The sequence below is a fragment of the Cotesia glomerata genome, linkage group LG5 (assembly GCF_020080835.1).
Source record: "Cotesia glomerata isolate CgM1 linkage group LG5, MPM_Cglom_v2.3, whole genome shotgun sequence".
NCBI classification, from domain to species: Eukaryota; Metazoa; Arthropoda; class Insecta; order Hymenoptera; family Braconidae; genus Cotesia; species Cotesia glomerata.
This window is the reverse complement of record NC_058162.1, coordinates 27,373,218-27,389,882: the sequence shown is the minus strand read 5'-3', so window position 1 is coordinate 27,389,882 and position 16,665 is coordinate 27,373,218. Positions and strand designations below refer to the sequence as shown.

The 16,665-nt window shown below is 33.9% G+C and overlaps 1 protein-coding gene across 5 annotated transcripts in view; it reads left to right on the top strand.

Moving 5' to 3' along the window:
• Positions 1–16,665, top strand: part of LOC123264899 (RNA-binding protein Musashi homolog Rbp6) — a 348,561-nt gene that overhangs the window by 12,117 nt on the left and 319,779 nt on the right. For 2 of the 5 annotated variants that reach the window (XM_044728422.1, XM_044728420.1), the window contains exons 1-2: positions 3,682–4,450; positions 5,257–5,297. The exons of 1 other annotated variant lie outside the window; for it this stretch is intronic. In XM_044728422.1, the coding sequence (XP_044584357.1) occupies positions 4,386–4,450; positions 5,257–5,297 (106 nt within the window). In that variant the 5' untranslated portion in view covers positions 3,682–4,385. Of the gene's footprint in view, positions 1–3,680; positions 4,451–5,256; positions 5,298–16,665 lie in introns of those variants that run through there. 2 more of the 5 variants (XM_044728423.1, XM_044728424.1) reach the window with 2 other exon arrangements.

Below are 16,665 nucleotides of genomic sequence, written 5' to 3'. Positions count from 1 at the left end.
TTCATGTACCGAATATTTTATCCGGTAAAAATATAATATATTTCATAGCATTACATACTCGTGTCGCTCGAACCATTGAGTTGTACTACTTTATTCGACTGCACGACGGTGAATTAATCTTGTAAATGATTCCAAGGACTAGGTAGAGGATTTTTGGACGGGATGTATGTACATTTTGTTGTGAGATGCACTGGTTTATTTAATGCTCACTAATAGACAGCTATTTTGAGTTATGAGTGTTGAATATGAAGAGGAAAAAGGTAAAACGGTGAATAAAGACCTTAGACGGATTGATGGAAATGTTAAAATTTGTTTCGTCTTTCTTAAACTATTGAAGTGAGGTGATTTTATATTTCAAGAGACTGCAAGTACAATATGTTTGACGAGGGTGAAAAAGTGCTGACGACTGAGGATATTCACACTCCCATCGAAAACGTATTTTTATTTTAAAGATTTTTTTACTCCCATCTTTGTCTGTCTTTATTTCATTCTTTTATTCTCCGGCTCGCTTTATGCAGTGGTTATACTGATGTTGTGGTCGTAAAAATAGAAGATATTGAAAGTCACGTACACATAGCCACTAGAGTGCGAAGTCTTTGGTTCGAAGCGTGAATCGTGAATCGTGAAACGAAAAGTACCAGAAAGAGAACCAAACCGTTTTACGCCAAGTTGAATCTCGATGTCGATGCCACGTCAGGAATTTCATTGAGAGTTTGACGCTATGCGTTAACACACCTTTTTTTTTATCAATCTTAATCTATTTTATATTATTTATTTGGAAATCCATTCTTTCGTCAGTTCTTTGAATTTCAATAAATTTGTTTTTGCCCAATTTTACTCTACTAAAGACTATATTTATGATTTGGAATCTAAATTCTGGTCAAAGTGTAAAAGATATCAAAAAATTGACCGAATATTTTCGATAAATGATTAAATTTTCTACAAAAAAGGTCTACTATATTTTTTTTTTCACGGTAACAAGCTTATAAATTGATAATGGGATCAGTTGTCGCTTTTTTTTCATACCTTCAATAATTATCTCAAAATTTATTGTTCAAAAATAAAAAAAGATACAAACTGAATCAAACATTCTCGAAATGCAAACATCAACAATTTATTAGTTTCTCAAAAAAAAAGAAAATAATATTTATTTTTCCTATTGAATTTATCTGGCACAAATAAATATCACTCGAGCGAAATAAATAATTTTTTTCAGCAAAGAAAGACGAAAAAATTTAGTGCATTCACTCCAGTTCGTAGTTCTCCCCTCATTGCACACTCGGTTGTAAGTTGTAAGCGCAATTCCTTATTCGAGTCTTCACTATTATATACCAGCGTGTCCCCCTCCTCCTTCTACACCTTATCTGCATAGTTTCTCGAGCTTTAAATCATTGGTAAGACGGCACGAAAACTAGGACACGCGATCCCATCTCGAAGCTTCCTTCCTCCTTTTACAAACCGGCCTGTTGGATTCCAAACTCTCCTCTAAAGCCTCTTTTAAATCGACATACCGGTCTCCTAAATACCCGATCCTTTAATCCTAATTTTAAACCCCCTTTATCTTTTCCTCTTTCCCAACTGCCAATAGATATCAACAATATAATCTTGTCTAACGAGTTTTCAATAATCTTTGATGATAAATTCAATTAATCCCTCCCTACATTATAAATAATTCCCACCGCGTATTAACAATCTTTTATCCTCCAATTCGGTAACACCATCAAGTCACAGACGTATTAGCAAAGAAGTAACACACGTGTCCTTATTACCTCACATCCCTCAGACACCTGCGGCTTATTTACTTAGGACAGCTCCGTTAATTGACTGTTTTGGACTTATTACTGCTTGGCTGGCATTTAAATTCACCAGGAGAGCCGAGTTTTTGTTTGTCCAAGGCGAAAGGGCTTACCGTAAAACTGGTGTCCATTCTCTCGAGTAAGTCCGAAGACTGCAGACATCACAGATTAAAAAGTGTTGGCTTAAGCCTGATTCGGATAAAACCTACCGTAGGGACAAGTTTCGTAAGAGGAAGGGAAGGAAGGTGGAGGGCAATTAGTTAATTGAGTTGATCGATGGATTTGGTTGCCGCGTGGACCAACGGCTCGACGTCTGATTGAGAGCTTCCACTTGATCCGTGTGGACGCGTTACCCGTGTACCAACACGCTTTCTGTTGCGTGACACTTGTATGTGTCCGAGTGGAAGTTCTGTGAACAAAGGTTCTATTTCTGCAAATATATATATATATATAACCACTCCAACATTTATTATCCTTCTCTTATTCATTTCACCCTTGACTGTATGCTGGTTGTTGGGTGTATGGCCTCGCTTAAACTTCCACCCTCGTCATTAGCCGGATGCGATGCTATGAACACCGAGTGTCGCTCACACACTGGTTTGTCGTTAAAATTATCTGACTATCCAAACTACTACCACTACTAGTACTGATACTAGGACTCGGTTGATACTAAACGAGGTCTCACGCTTTGATACTCTTCCAACATCTGTTACTAGTTAGCCAATTGATTTTGTTAATTTTGTTATCCGATAAAGTTCATTTAAGAAGCTAAATCGTTTGTCCGGATAAAAAATATTTTCCATGACTCGAAATAAAAATTTACTTTAGTTATAATGCATTATAGCTAAATAAAAATCAAGCCAAACAAATGGTCGGATGACGTGCGACCGTTATCAATAAAGATAATAGAAGGAGATCTGTTGATAAAATCTTAATGCGTGTCTGGATAACCGATTGAGCGAGTTTGTAAGCTTCAAAGGAAAATAGTGGCAAAGTTATAGCGGGAAGCTCTGAAGCTATCATAGGCGAGAAGGATATCACGGAGGAAGACTTGGAGGGTGTAAGGACGCATGTAAGCTGTTATATGCAGGTATAAGTTCTACTTGGGCTCGATATGTTCGTATAAATCAAAGACCAGTGTTCGGTGTACGTTGTAGGTTGTACAGAGCAGAGTACGAACCAGAGACGAAGCTGGATGCCGAAGCGCACGCGGTTGCACGCAGCCGTTACGTGACCGGCATTATGATTATGCAAATGGCCGATGCTTCTGTACTGAGCCATGCGTGATTTAGAGCAGAGACATGAGATAATGAGGTTTACGAAAGCTCACTTACCATCAGTTACACTTTTAAATTTCCTAGTATTTATTATTTTCCTTCCGTGCTGCTTTTTTCGGTAATTTAAAGATAATTCAAATGAAATTCACTCGCTTCTAAATTGCTCATCATTTTTTTCATTATTTTTCAAATCATCAACAGATCATTAACTAACTTTTTTTCTTTTGCCAAAATTTATCAGAAAGTAATGACCAAAAAAGAAAAGACACCCCCAATCAGCATCGACACTTGGTGTCCATATCAAAGGAGGTCTCTCTAGTGTAGCTTGAAGAGAGTACAACTCTCAAGTAGAGAAAACCCTGAGTAGTCAGACGTCCCGGCGAGCAGGAAGAGTTAGCGAGCAGGGGAGCAGACAGTGCAGCAGGAGGCGGGCCGGGCCGTGCCCCACTGTCTCTCACTCCCCTCTTTTGAGCGAGAACTCGGTCGTGAATCTACGCAGGCGCGGTTCCGACTGTTCTATCTCTTTTGTACTCCCGACAAAGAGCGAATTGGCGCTATCCCCTACTCGTTCTGTTCCCGCTCCACTTTTCCCCCCGCTGCCCCTTGCGGAGAGCGCAGTGTCGCGTCGAACTTCTAGCAGAGCGCGTCGCACGTCCGAGTACCGGCCGCCGCCCGTCATCAGTCGCCGTACCGCGCAGCCACGTAACCTCTACCTTATTAGTTTTTAGTAGTCAGTAGTAGGGCACCCGCCGGTTCCACGACTTGAACAACAACAACACGGTGATCTATCTTGTGTCCTCTGTATAGTAACATAATCATAATCGTCCGCTAATTAGTCGTCTGATCCTCGAGGAACCTCCTGACAGCGTCTCCGGTTCCTAAAGAGCACCGAGTTATCAACGTTACTACGTTACAACGTTACAACTGACTGGTCGTCAGATTGTTTTATCTAGCCACGACCAATTTATTATCAATCAAAGTCATTAGTTGTAAGCCAGTGACAATTCGGACGCACACGGCGCGGACACGCGGATTCTTTGGTTGTTTATCAGACTTGCGCGCGCCGTGCGTCGTCTGCATCCTTCAGTGATTCTCGGTGATTAACAACAACCGATTGAGTCTGATCTGGAAAACAACAGCTTGGAAATCCACCACCAGGAGGACCAAAACAATAATTAGAGACAGTGATTGGAGCTATTCGGATCCATTGGGACTCTGATTAGTTTCTAGTGGGGAGGTGTCACAATATAAACACTCGCTGACGTACACCTAGATTGTTTACAAGTGGGATAATTCTTCTATAAGTGGGATTATGGAGCAGCAGAGCCAAGAAATCGTCGCCAGCGGATCCATGGCCGAAGTGCCCAACGATCCAGGGTCAGTGGAGATGGAAATTACTGATCATTTTGTCCAGCCATCCCGCCGCTCCTTTCAAGACTTTTAGTGTCTGTGAATCTTAATTATTTTTTATCGATCATTGATAAATAACGAGGCAAAGGGGTTTATTTACAGTGATCGCGACCTAGAATTTAGCCAGCCACGTGACGCAAATAAGGGGAGGACGATCACGTGGCGTTGTCTTGGACACTCGGTGGGAGGGGGGGGGGAGGAGTGGGGAAAGGGATGTTCCGAGGGAACCTTCCAATCATGTTTGTTTATGCTTTTTCAATTAGTATGTTTTTTTAATTTGTCATTCCTGATTTTCGCTATTTTTTATAAATTGAATTTGTAAAAATTTTACTTTCGGAATTTTTTATTATTTTCTTTGAGATAAAAAAATTGAGTTTCTTTGGATTGTACGGAAAAAATAACGAAAGTCAGTATGATTAAAGGGCTTGTAAAATGATGGGGATGTTAGGAGTAAATAAAGTTTGTGAAAGGGGCGGCAATGGTGGGTGCAGAGACGTTGTTATTATTTGGGATGGTTTATTTATTTGTTAGTTTGTAAATAAAATTAATTTGTTGTTTATTTATGTTTTTAAAAAGAGTTTTATGGTTGGTTTGTAGTGACACCTTGCGCCGATAAGCTTAAATGAGACTTGGGGGTTGTGAAAACCGGAAGTTACCCTCCGCTGGCATTTTGTTTTGTTTATTATTAATTTAATTATTTATTCAAGTATTATTTGGCAAAGCTCGAAATTTAATAGTGAAGATTTGCAGCTGATGGAATCTTTCTTTTACAGGAAAATGTTCATCGGTGGTCTCTCATGGCAGACCAGTCCAGGTCAGTTTTTTATTATAACTTTTTTCTTATAATTAGAGATCAAAGATTATTGAAATAAAATATCTGAGATAAAATATGGTAGATTTCTTAAATAAATATAAAAATCGTAATAAATACATTAAATTGAATTCTAAAATATCTAATCAATAAAATGACATAATCTAAAAAGTATGCACGAGAATTTGATAATAAAAATTATAATAATGATAAACAGGAATAATCTACACTTAAATAATATTAGCACTTAATATATTAATAAACTCTTGTTTTTAAAAAAATCTAACGAGGTCGAGTTTTGAGCGCAAACAGTTTTAAATAAGCCGAGTTTGAGATAAGGCTAAGTTGTGATTGTAATCAGTCGGATAGTAGAGACTCTGTACAGTAGATATATATATATATATATATATATATATATATATATATATATATATATATATATATATATATATATATGTACTAGTATCCAGTATTGTAGTAAACTCTTAGCTCGAGTATTGCGACAATGGAGACGGAGTTTGCGTTACATTAGACGGGTGAGCAGGAGGACCGCGAGCCAGAGCAAGGAAACGGAAAAGGACGGAAAAGAAAGAAGAGATGATACTAGTATACCCAAGCTAAGAAGGCTGAGAAGGCGGTGTAGGCTCATTAGCGTTATTTGTCATCGTTACATAAGTCATTCTTTTGCTATTCTCTCGGATCTACATTTCTTTGCATAAGTTGTGTGTTATTTGCTTCTCTGTTTAGCTGACGCTCAGTCAAACTCCTCCGTTGCTTTGTTTTACTCAACAACGACTCTATCAGTCTTTCAATTAATCCTCCCTCAAATAATAGTAATTAATCATTAGCTTTATGCTTTCAAAGTTTGACTACAAGTTTTTTATTTTAAAATTAAAATTATTGAAGTTTTGGCCAAAAAGTCATTGTAGTTTTTAGCGAAAAATAAATATCGTAATTTTAAAAATAATTATTTAAAAAATCTTCAATATCATCAAGTTGTCCAATTAAAAACTAAGTGTTTGTATAAAATTGAAAGCCCTATAAAAAAGGTCTCTTATGATTTTTTGATATCTCTGATGGTTTGGACAGAATATTAATTAAAAGTCTTAAAACAAAATAATTTGAAAAAGAAATCTAGATAGAGGACATAACAGAGAGAAAAGAAATAAAGAGTGGGACTGGGACTGGGAGCATAGCATCAGGCATCTGCAGGAGAATGAGCAATGGAACAGGATGCACCAGACAGACACTGTTACTCATCTGTGTGCATCACTCTACTCATGCAGTTTATTTTTTCCATCTCCCTCTCTTTCTTTCCATATCCCCGTTAGAGTCTATCCCTCTCTGACGTTTTCCGACTTCATCGTACATCGTGTGTCTGATGCAATCGCTCCCGACTCAACTACGAGCAGCGATCCTCTAACTCGACTCTCTTTGCTATTTTTAAACGTAATTGCACCCAGCCGTTTTTAATGGGCGAGGCCGTACAACAGATCAACAGAACTCGAGTTTGCGCGTATATTCAATACCATCATCATCATAGTCATCATCATCATCATCATCATCATCATAAACTAGTCTAACAAATATTTACTCTCTTTAATTCCTCTTTCATTCACAATATTTTAATTATTTACCTTTATTTAATTATAATAATAATTACATTCACTTCTCTGTTGATACACACTGAATTAATGGCTCTTTTAAATAAGTACCAACAACTTGTATTTACATCTAAAATCTTGGATGTATAAAAGATCCAAACTCATTTGCATTGAGCTCGTGATTTTAATTAAAGGAACTAAAGTCTGATGTTGATTTTCCTTCAATATGTTGCTCAAAGGATTGTATATATTTTTTTGTTTTATAATTGTCGCCAAAATAAGTCAAAAATTACTAAATCAATTCTATGATTTTTTTCGTTAATTATCTTCAATAATTAATCCAGAAATTTTAATTTTAATTCAAATTTATTTTGGCTCCATTCTAAAGACTTTAGCTTGATGTTTAAACATTAATTGCAATTATAAGAGAATTTTATTGAGACGTTTTAAATAGAGCATTGAATTTCCTTCAAAATAATACCTAACAAGTAAACAAAATGTTATGATTGGTATCAATAAAAGTGGCGCCCAAATAAAGTGGCGCTTAATTCTGAAAAGTAAGGACAGTAATAAAAGTTTGGAGAGTAAAAAAGTGACCTCAGAATCTCTTGTTACGATATTCGTTAACACGTAGCGGAGGAGGTCAACGACTCATTCTGAGTTAACATACTGTACTCACCGAGTCGCATAATTCGCGGCGATCTCTTCTAATTTCGTACCGCCCGAGTATCTTTAGAATCAGAAGAATATGTTTGTTATAAAGCATCGTATACAAACGTTAGTATTATCATTATTGTGAGGCATAATGAGGTTCATTCATATTCAATAATCCGGTAGAGAATGTAATACAGTCGGTAGTAATCGTAATCGGAATAAATTTCAACAAAAGCAAGCATTGGGTCTTACTGCCGAATAATGTATAATATTTAGCCGGAGCGATTAGTCTGATGTGTTCATTGTTCTTATGTTATTTTGTATTTTCATTCATTCCAATACGATTGGTTTTAAATAGACGACCTTGAACGATTTATTCGCTAGTTATTCTCACCCACACATCCATCTCCGATACTGACATACGTTACACATAAATTGAGTTTGGTGTGTAAGTGTGAGAAAAGTGTATTTATGTTTAAAGTTGAGGCAGCACGTGGAGTGACACACTAGATATATACAAGTGCGAATAGAATAGGGTAAACGCAAGAGGGGAATCATTCATTCATCCTCTATATATTTATATATATCGACACATTTAATACTCTTATCTAACCTGTTTTTCATTATTAATTACTGGGAATTAATACTCTGTAGAATTTACGGAGCTTAAACTCTCTTACAGCATCGTTATTTAGAAGATTTTATATTTTATGGAAAATTTAATAGATTAAATTATTAATTTTTTAGATATTCGTTAAAAAATATCGGAAAATTCGGATTTAATTTTAGAAATTGAACACTATTCATAAATTAAAATTTTTTTTTTTTTAATTAACTAGCCACGAAATTGTAATTTCTGGTAAATATTGAAGATACAAAAAAATGTTATCTAATTTTTTTTTGTAAAGAATCAAATTTTCTATCTTGTCATTTTTTCGATCTTTTATCATTGAAACTAAATGTGGGTTTGAAAAATTTTATTTTATAAAAGTCAGACTTTAGGAATGAACCAAATTGTGCTGGGATTTAAATCGAATTTCTCGGTGAAATATTGAAGATACAGAAAAATCATAAAAGACCTTTATTGCAGTAAATTAAATTTCCTATCAAAGTTGTTCTGATCTCTTTTTCGATATCTAGCATTCATTAGCCAGAAATATCTTAAAAAAAAAAAAAAAAATAAAACATTAGTCGAACAATCTTTATAATAATAAAAGTGTGAGTAAAAAATAATGAGATTCAAAATGAAATTGAGTGAATTGAATAGACTGTTATGAATTTTAAAAACCAGCAACTCATGTTACTTTTATCGTTAAACTATTAACATAACAATGTACTAAATATCAGATACGATGGTATAGACTCTATATTTATATTTAGAAATATACATAAGAGCAAGAAAAAAAGTTAAGTCACGCAACGATTGAAAGCAACATTGTAATAGCAGGAAAAAGTTGACAAATTAATCCCGCATTGTATTATTAATTTACTGTAAATAGTTAATTAATATATTTATCGTAAATTGCAATACAATAGGATCCTTTTTTTTTTTGTGTTTACTATCTAGTGTTTTCCGAGAAAATTTAAAATTGCACAACCGTATAAATACTGCGGTGCTGCACGCCACGGAAATATGTCACGGTTTCTCGGTAAATTAATAAATACTTATCATTTCCTGATTTCTTTCTAAAACCACTTTATTTGTTTTTATTAATGAATTATTATTACCCAAGTTTAAGAGTTCAGAGGTCGTTGATATCATTATCGATTACTTAATATATCGGCTACTATAATTCATGCGTCTGGAAAAATTAGTTCAGCTTGAAATTTTTTTTATTAAATAAATTACGAGCCGTAAAATTCTTAAAATTAACGCGGGAAATTTGAATTTGAAAGATCGGAACAAGATTTATTTATAATTTATTATACCGTTAATAGGTATATTATATTATATTCGTGCCAGTTATAACTTAAATTATTGCCTTATCCTCAAGAATAAATGCCCCGGTTTTGCATACTTATATACTTATACTTATAGACTCTAATACTCTCATGTACGTACTCCATTTCGTGCTTCTAACTATCTCCTCCATAACATCAATTAAATATTTTTAAGATTTATTATTGTATTTCTTCTTCAATTTAACTTCGTTTTTTTGATCAAAATTTTTTTATTTAAACATCGGTACTACGAGTTTTTTAGCTGGTTATTTTTTTTGGACTCTTTGTTCTTAAGCCAGCGGCAGAACAGTAGTCCTTTTTGTCGTTTATGCTGGCGAAACTCGACCCTTTCTCAGGAGTCCAAGGAGCTATCGCCTTACACGTTGAGAAGCCAGGTTATATCAGTCTCTCGAGCGTCATGAGATAAACTACCTCTATAACTTTTAACGTCATAAAAAATTCATTTATATTGTATAGTACATTTTCCAAATTTATATCCAACAACATTCATAAATTAATATTTAAATTATTGTTATTTATTCACGGGATTTAATATTACCTAATTTATGTCTCCTCTAAATTTCAATATTTTATCATTGTAATCCAAACTGGAGCTTTAATATTGAAGAAACGATAAAATTGATCTGGACATTTTTGAAAGAGGCTTTTATTTCTTTCAAAAAAGGTTTCTTGTATCTTCAATATTTAACCCAGAAATCAAAATTTCAATTCTAGCCTATTTTGGATTGATCCAAAAAGTCTGATTTGATTTCGATTTTCAAAAATAAATTGCAGAATTATCAAAAAAACGACAGACCTTTTGGATAGAGCATTAAATCCTCTACAAAATGGTTTGTAACAAGTAAACAAAATGGTCTCGCACATGCGCACAGGGACAGAAAAGTTGAAAAAATTGGCGGTAAAATAAAAAAGGGTTTTAATAATTGATACAATTGAATGGTAGTAATGCTGTTGTTTAGCCTGTAAGCAAACTGAATTTGTTGGCATACAAGCAAAGTGGGTTTTGGTATGGTATTATGTCAAACTAACGGTATAGTTTGCCTATTCTAAGCTTCAGCTGGGAGTCACGTGGACTCAGAGAGAACAATAAGGCTGGTGCAGTGTTACATTGATATAACGAAATGAAACGCCTGGAGCTAATTTCATACACATCCATACATATACATATAGTATATGTATGCACACATCGAGGTAATAAACACGTAACTAAACCTGTTGTGAGTAATATATTGAGAACAGAACAGTATACTGTTCACCAAGAGAGTTTGAGTGTACGGTGGCTAATGCCACTATCATTTCATGTACCGGCAATTCACCAAAACATCGACATTTTCGGTAATTAGTTCAGATTGATCCGAATACCATTCACCAACCCACTTCAATAACATTTCGGGCTTCTATTAATTAACTCTCCTTACTATTATTCTGTTTATCTGTCTAATTACTCTCTAAGAAACAAAAGTTTGGATTAACTTCCTTTTAAAGAGATCCTTTCACTCTTCTTACATTTTTTAAAAATTATATTCTCACTTTGCGATTATTATTTTGTAAGAAAATAATTTTAAATCATAATCTAACATGTTTTATTTTACATTTGCGGTGAAAAGAGCTTCGGAATGTAAAGCATTAAATGTTTTTTGTTTTTCTTTCTGGAAGATTTTAGCGAAATTTAAAAGCACAACGAAATGGTATAGGTTAGTTGGACGAGCGGGCAGAATCCCAGCCACTTGTTGAGTAATCTACTTAACAGAGTATTGCTGTCGGGTTGAGAAGAAATCCGTGACATTAAGAAAATCTAAAACAAAACAATAAGCAATAACAATAAAGTATTAATTATTCGACATGAGCTATTAAAAGTTAGTATTAGGGTTTTGTGCAGCTGGAAGTAAGCCTGTAGTTAATTACGGTAGTCGTACTCCGACGTGTACACATGAGTACGCTTTTCGCGGCACCAGAAGAGCGTGTCTTAATAAATTAAATCTCTTTGGTCCGTAAAACAGCCGAAAATAACTGTCGGGGTCTCTCTCGGTTCTGAATAAGAAACCAAAGTAAACCGATGGTTACTTTACGGCACACGGTGGTTTTAGTCACCACGCTACTCCGAGCTTCTCTCCTGTTTTTTCTTCTCTCTTCTGCGTTATGTGTAGTGTGCTGTTTTTACTATCCGGCACTAAACTAGCTTGCAGACTCACGTATTATGCGTTGGTTAAGTTTAACGGGCCAAAGAATCGCTTAACATTCATTTTACGCTACGTTCAAATTTTACCACCACTTTAAATCATGCTCATTTCTTCCTCTCAAAACCACATCATAATAAAATTCTGTTCTATTTTCATCTCCAAATTATTACAAGTCCTTTCGAAGTTATTCTAATCACTGTTCAAACTTTGGAAGCTTAATTGTAGGTGAAATATTGAAAATATCAAAAAAATAATCAAAACAACTTTGATAGAGAATTTAATTTTTTACAAAAAAGTCTACACAGAAAAAAAGGTTCACTTGAGCCAAGAAAATACTTTACTTCCTAATTATTTTCTCGAGCGAAAAAAAAAATTTTTTTTTGACAAGAAATTCTTGTTGTTTTGAGAAAATTCAGCCTCTTGCTCCAAAAAATTTAGTTCTTGATAGAAGTAAATTTTCTTGTCTTGAAAAAATTTCTCTCTTGCTCCAAAAAATTAAATATAAAGATAGAAGTAAATTTTCATTAATATTTTTATTGATTAACATGTCAAATGGGAAGATCAAGTAATATTTCATCTTTTTTTTTCATTCAATATGTATAATTGCACGTTAAAATAATATAAAATGGGTATCAAATATTTAAGAGAAAAATTTTCTCAAGGTGAGAAAATTTTTTTCTCAGCTGAAGTAGGTGGCGCTGCTTCCCTAAAGTATCTAAAAATCTTGATCAAATATAAAAATTTATTGTATCAAGTATTTATGATAATTTGAATTAAGAAAAAATTACTTCCACCAAGAATAGAATCTAAAGAAAAATTTTTACTTTGGCCAACACAACTTCGGTCTTCCTTCAGGCACCCGAAAATTTCTTGAGCCAAAAATTTTGTTCTCCAGTCAAGAAATTTTTCTTTCTGTGCATTATTGTTTTTTTTTAGCTCTAATATTTCAGCTAGAAATTTAAATTTAAATCTTTGACGCAACAAATGTATAAAAAGTATTTTTAAAAACTAAAAATTAAAGTTTATTCGTGGCTCGTCGAAGTCAACGGCATGATAAATACGGATGAATGGGGAAAAAAAGAAAAAGACACCTTAGCAAGTCAGCAACCAGAGCCCGAAAGAGAACAAATATTACAGCCGAGGGAATAAAAGTAGCGTCGGTCATAAAAACGTATTATCTCGACTCGTAACCGCGTCGTAATTTATAAACACATGGGTATCACGTGGTACACATGTCGCTTTAACGCATCATCTTGTGCATATATGCGATAATGCTCATCTGTTGTTACTCGCGAAAATATGTACTCGTATAAAGTATCAAATGTGCGTATGTACAAAGTATAACAACGACGACTCTGTTACGTAACCTGAGTCAATATCAATAAGTCTCGGCGAAATTAAAAAAAAAATCTTTTGAATTTCTTCTAGAAGCGTCTGAGAAAGTCTTCACGGACTTAGTTTGGATTTTTGAGAAAAATCACGTGTAAAGTTGTAATATTTGGGTAAATATCGGTATAATATCCGGGTTGGAGCTGAGGAAAAAGCCAAATATTCGGGTTGTTTGTCTGGTGAGATATTACTGAGGGCAAAGTGGCTGGTCCACCATTACATCAAGTACGTATACACCAATATCACCTCAAGCTCGTCAATGATAGTCCGTCACAAGGATAAATGTCTGCAAGACGTAGATGGGAGAATATGTGTATAGGCGGTTGAATTCGTCGACCCCAGAATCAATATAAGCGTCGAGGATTCTCTGATGCGTGAATATATACGGTTGAGATTTCTCAACTTTTTCTTTCAACCCCACTTTCCACGTCGTCTTAAAGATAAGGTTTGTCTTTTGGTTCAGACACCGATCGTTGAAAAGTCTCTCGATTTTTGATTTACACACTGTAAAAAAATATCTTGGCTCTAGAACAATATTCTTGTGTAAAATTTTTCAAAATTATATTATTTTTATTAAGGTAAAAGCCCCAATAGATGATCATGTACCAGTATATGATCACTCCATGTATTTGTATACCTATATTTGTGAATATAGATATACAGATACATGGAGTGATCATATACTGGTACGTGATCATCTATTGGGGCTTTTACCTTACTATTAATTTAAAAAAAAAATATAAAATAGAGAAAAAAAGGTTTAAGCTAAAAAAAAAAAAATGAAACCATCAATGCTGGAAATGATAATCAAATTTTCTGTATTATATAAATAGTAGCAGAGCAAATGGAATTAATTATTCAGATAATAATTTATTCAAATTGTCAAGAATATATTCGTTGTAATTTTGAAGCGAGTAAATATTTGATTCAATTTCTCGCTAATTAAATAGATCAATTTTTAGTGATGTGCGATAAATTTACCTACGGCATTACGATTAATTAAAATACTAATTTTAAATATTTTAAATTTCAATTCCGACGGACAATGCCGGCCGTTTATTTGAACACGCAATCGTTACGGTTAATTATTTATCCAAATTCGTATGAATCGCATCAATGCCGACTTATTTATTTTAATAATTATCGCTATCGGTGATTTTAATAATTCACATTATTGCCGGTTGAATCGATCGCGTTACTGCTGTACGTTGTCTGTTGCTGGAACTAGTTTACTTCTATGTGCGGTTTCCACAAGGATAATAGGACACGTGAGAAAGGACGTATACATTATACATAGAGCGGACTGTTTAGTTGTAGATGTACTGAACACACACCGGAGGAAAAGGTATGAGATATACTGCCCACTGGCAATTCTCTGACAACAATAGTTTAAATGGTTCGACTATCAATGCTAATCGATTTGTGGGATATATCTCTATCTGTGTAATTAGTATCGTTCATCAATACTCTCAGTAATATACTAATATAGTCTATTACTTTAATTTAAAATCAACTTATTATTTTATTTTATTTGTTAAAATTTTCTTTTGTAGTCAATTTTCATATCGTCATAGAAAAAATTTTTTTTTAATGTTTAAAAACAGTAACTTGATTTTTTAATTTATATTATTAATATTAGGCAAATTTTGTGTTCAAGATATATAATTAAGAAATTACCTTGTACCTTGTGAATTATTGACATTTCTAAAGATATAAGCTCATTCCGATGTTTTACTCTTCAAGACCTTTCATTTGAGTACCCACATCAATTTTTCATATATCATATATATTTTTAATATATATATATATATATATGAAAAATTGATGTGGGTACTCAAATGAAAGCTCTTGATGAGTGTAACATCAAAATGAGCTTATATCTTTAAAAATATCAATAATTGAGAAATGACCTTATATCTTACGAAATATTGACATTTTTAAAAATCTAAGTTCACCCCGACATTACACTCATCGAGACCTTTCATTTGAGTACCCACATCAATTTTTCATATATTTATATATATTATATATATGTATATATGAAAAATATATCAAAAATGCATGTCGGTACTCAAATGAAAGCTCTTGATGAGTGTAACATCGGGATGAGCTTATATTTTTAAAATATATATATTATACATATGTATATATGAAAAATATATAAAAATGCATGTGGGTACTCAAATGAATGCTCTTGATGAGTGTAACATCAGGATGAGCTTATATCTTTTAAAATATCAATATTTAAGAAATTACAGTGCAATTTAACAAAAGTCATTATTTAATAAAGCAAAATTTTGTTTATTTATAGTTAACAATTCACGACAGTCAAATAGTGACTGCAAGGTTGCTAGCTTATAATAAAAATTTTAGGTGAAATATTAAAAAAATAATGTGAATAATTTTGATAGAGAATTGAATATATTATAAAATTTTCTCATGGATAAATGAAAAGTTTCACAATTATTTAAACAAAAAAAAGTAGGTCCAGTCATCAAGAACTCAAAGTCTAAACTCCATAATATTACTCTTAGATAGAGGAGAGCAAAGTGAGTAGTAATGATAATGATAATGAAGCAAAGGTAGTAGAGTTTATATGACGGTTAACTTGTGCAGGACGTCATCTACACAGACACACACAACATCCGGCCTCCATTAATGCCTCGTCTACGTCAGGTTATATGCCTGGTACTAAATGAGCGCTAGAGAGGGAAATACATCAGAGGGATATACACCTGTTGGGAGTTTGCTCTGTTGGCATATCTCAATATACCAACTCATACCTTGAGATTATGCATGTATTGCTCAACCGATAAGACGCAATCACCTTTGCTAACCCGATTCTTAACAAAACAACTTGGAGTTACGCTTAATGCACACGCGTATACTCGATAAAACACCGACACTAATAGATCCAGGGTCTCTTCGATCGCGACTAACGACTAACGACCCTTTTGAATTGCTTCTGTTTACTTTCCTCTACGCTATATTCCATCGATTTCCAAGACCTCTTACACAGTCACACAAACCCACACACACATTGATTGTGCTCGTCAGACCAGATATAGATAGTCCTTTGCTGCTCTGGTATATTCTCTTATTCAGGAGGAATACCTCGGTTCGTTCTTGGTTCTGGTGGCGCATCAAACATCACTCGCGAGTTTGTCTTCCTTCGGGTGGTTCTATTCGCCGATGGATTTACTGGAATCGCGTGCAAACCGATAACGACTTACGACAAGACACACAAGAGGCCCACTACCAGACTTAGATAAACAACCCTACTTTATTTCACCTTTTTATACATGTGTTTGATCGATTTTTATATTCCTATCTATAGTCATCGGTATAAAGTACCCTTTTATAATTTTTATGCGCTGAGAAAATATATCTTGGCTCTGGAACAATATTCCTGGTTAAAGAAAATTTTTAGAAATGTAACATCTTTTTATAATTAATATTTTGATTTAAAATTGATATTCCGGCCAAAATTCCCAGATCGAAAAATTGACAAAAACACTTTTGATGAAAAATTCAAATTTTTACAAAAAAATTAGAATTTTTCAAAAGCTATATCTAGATTAT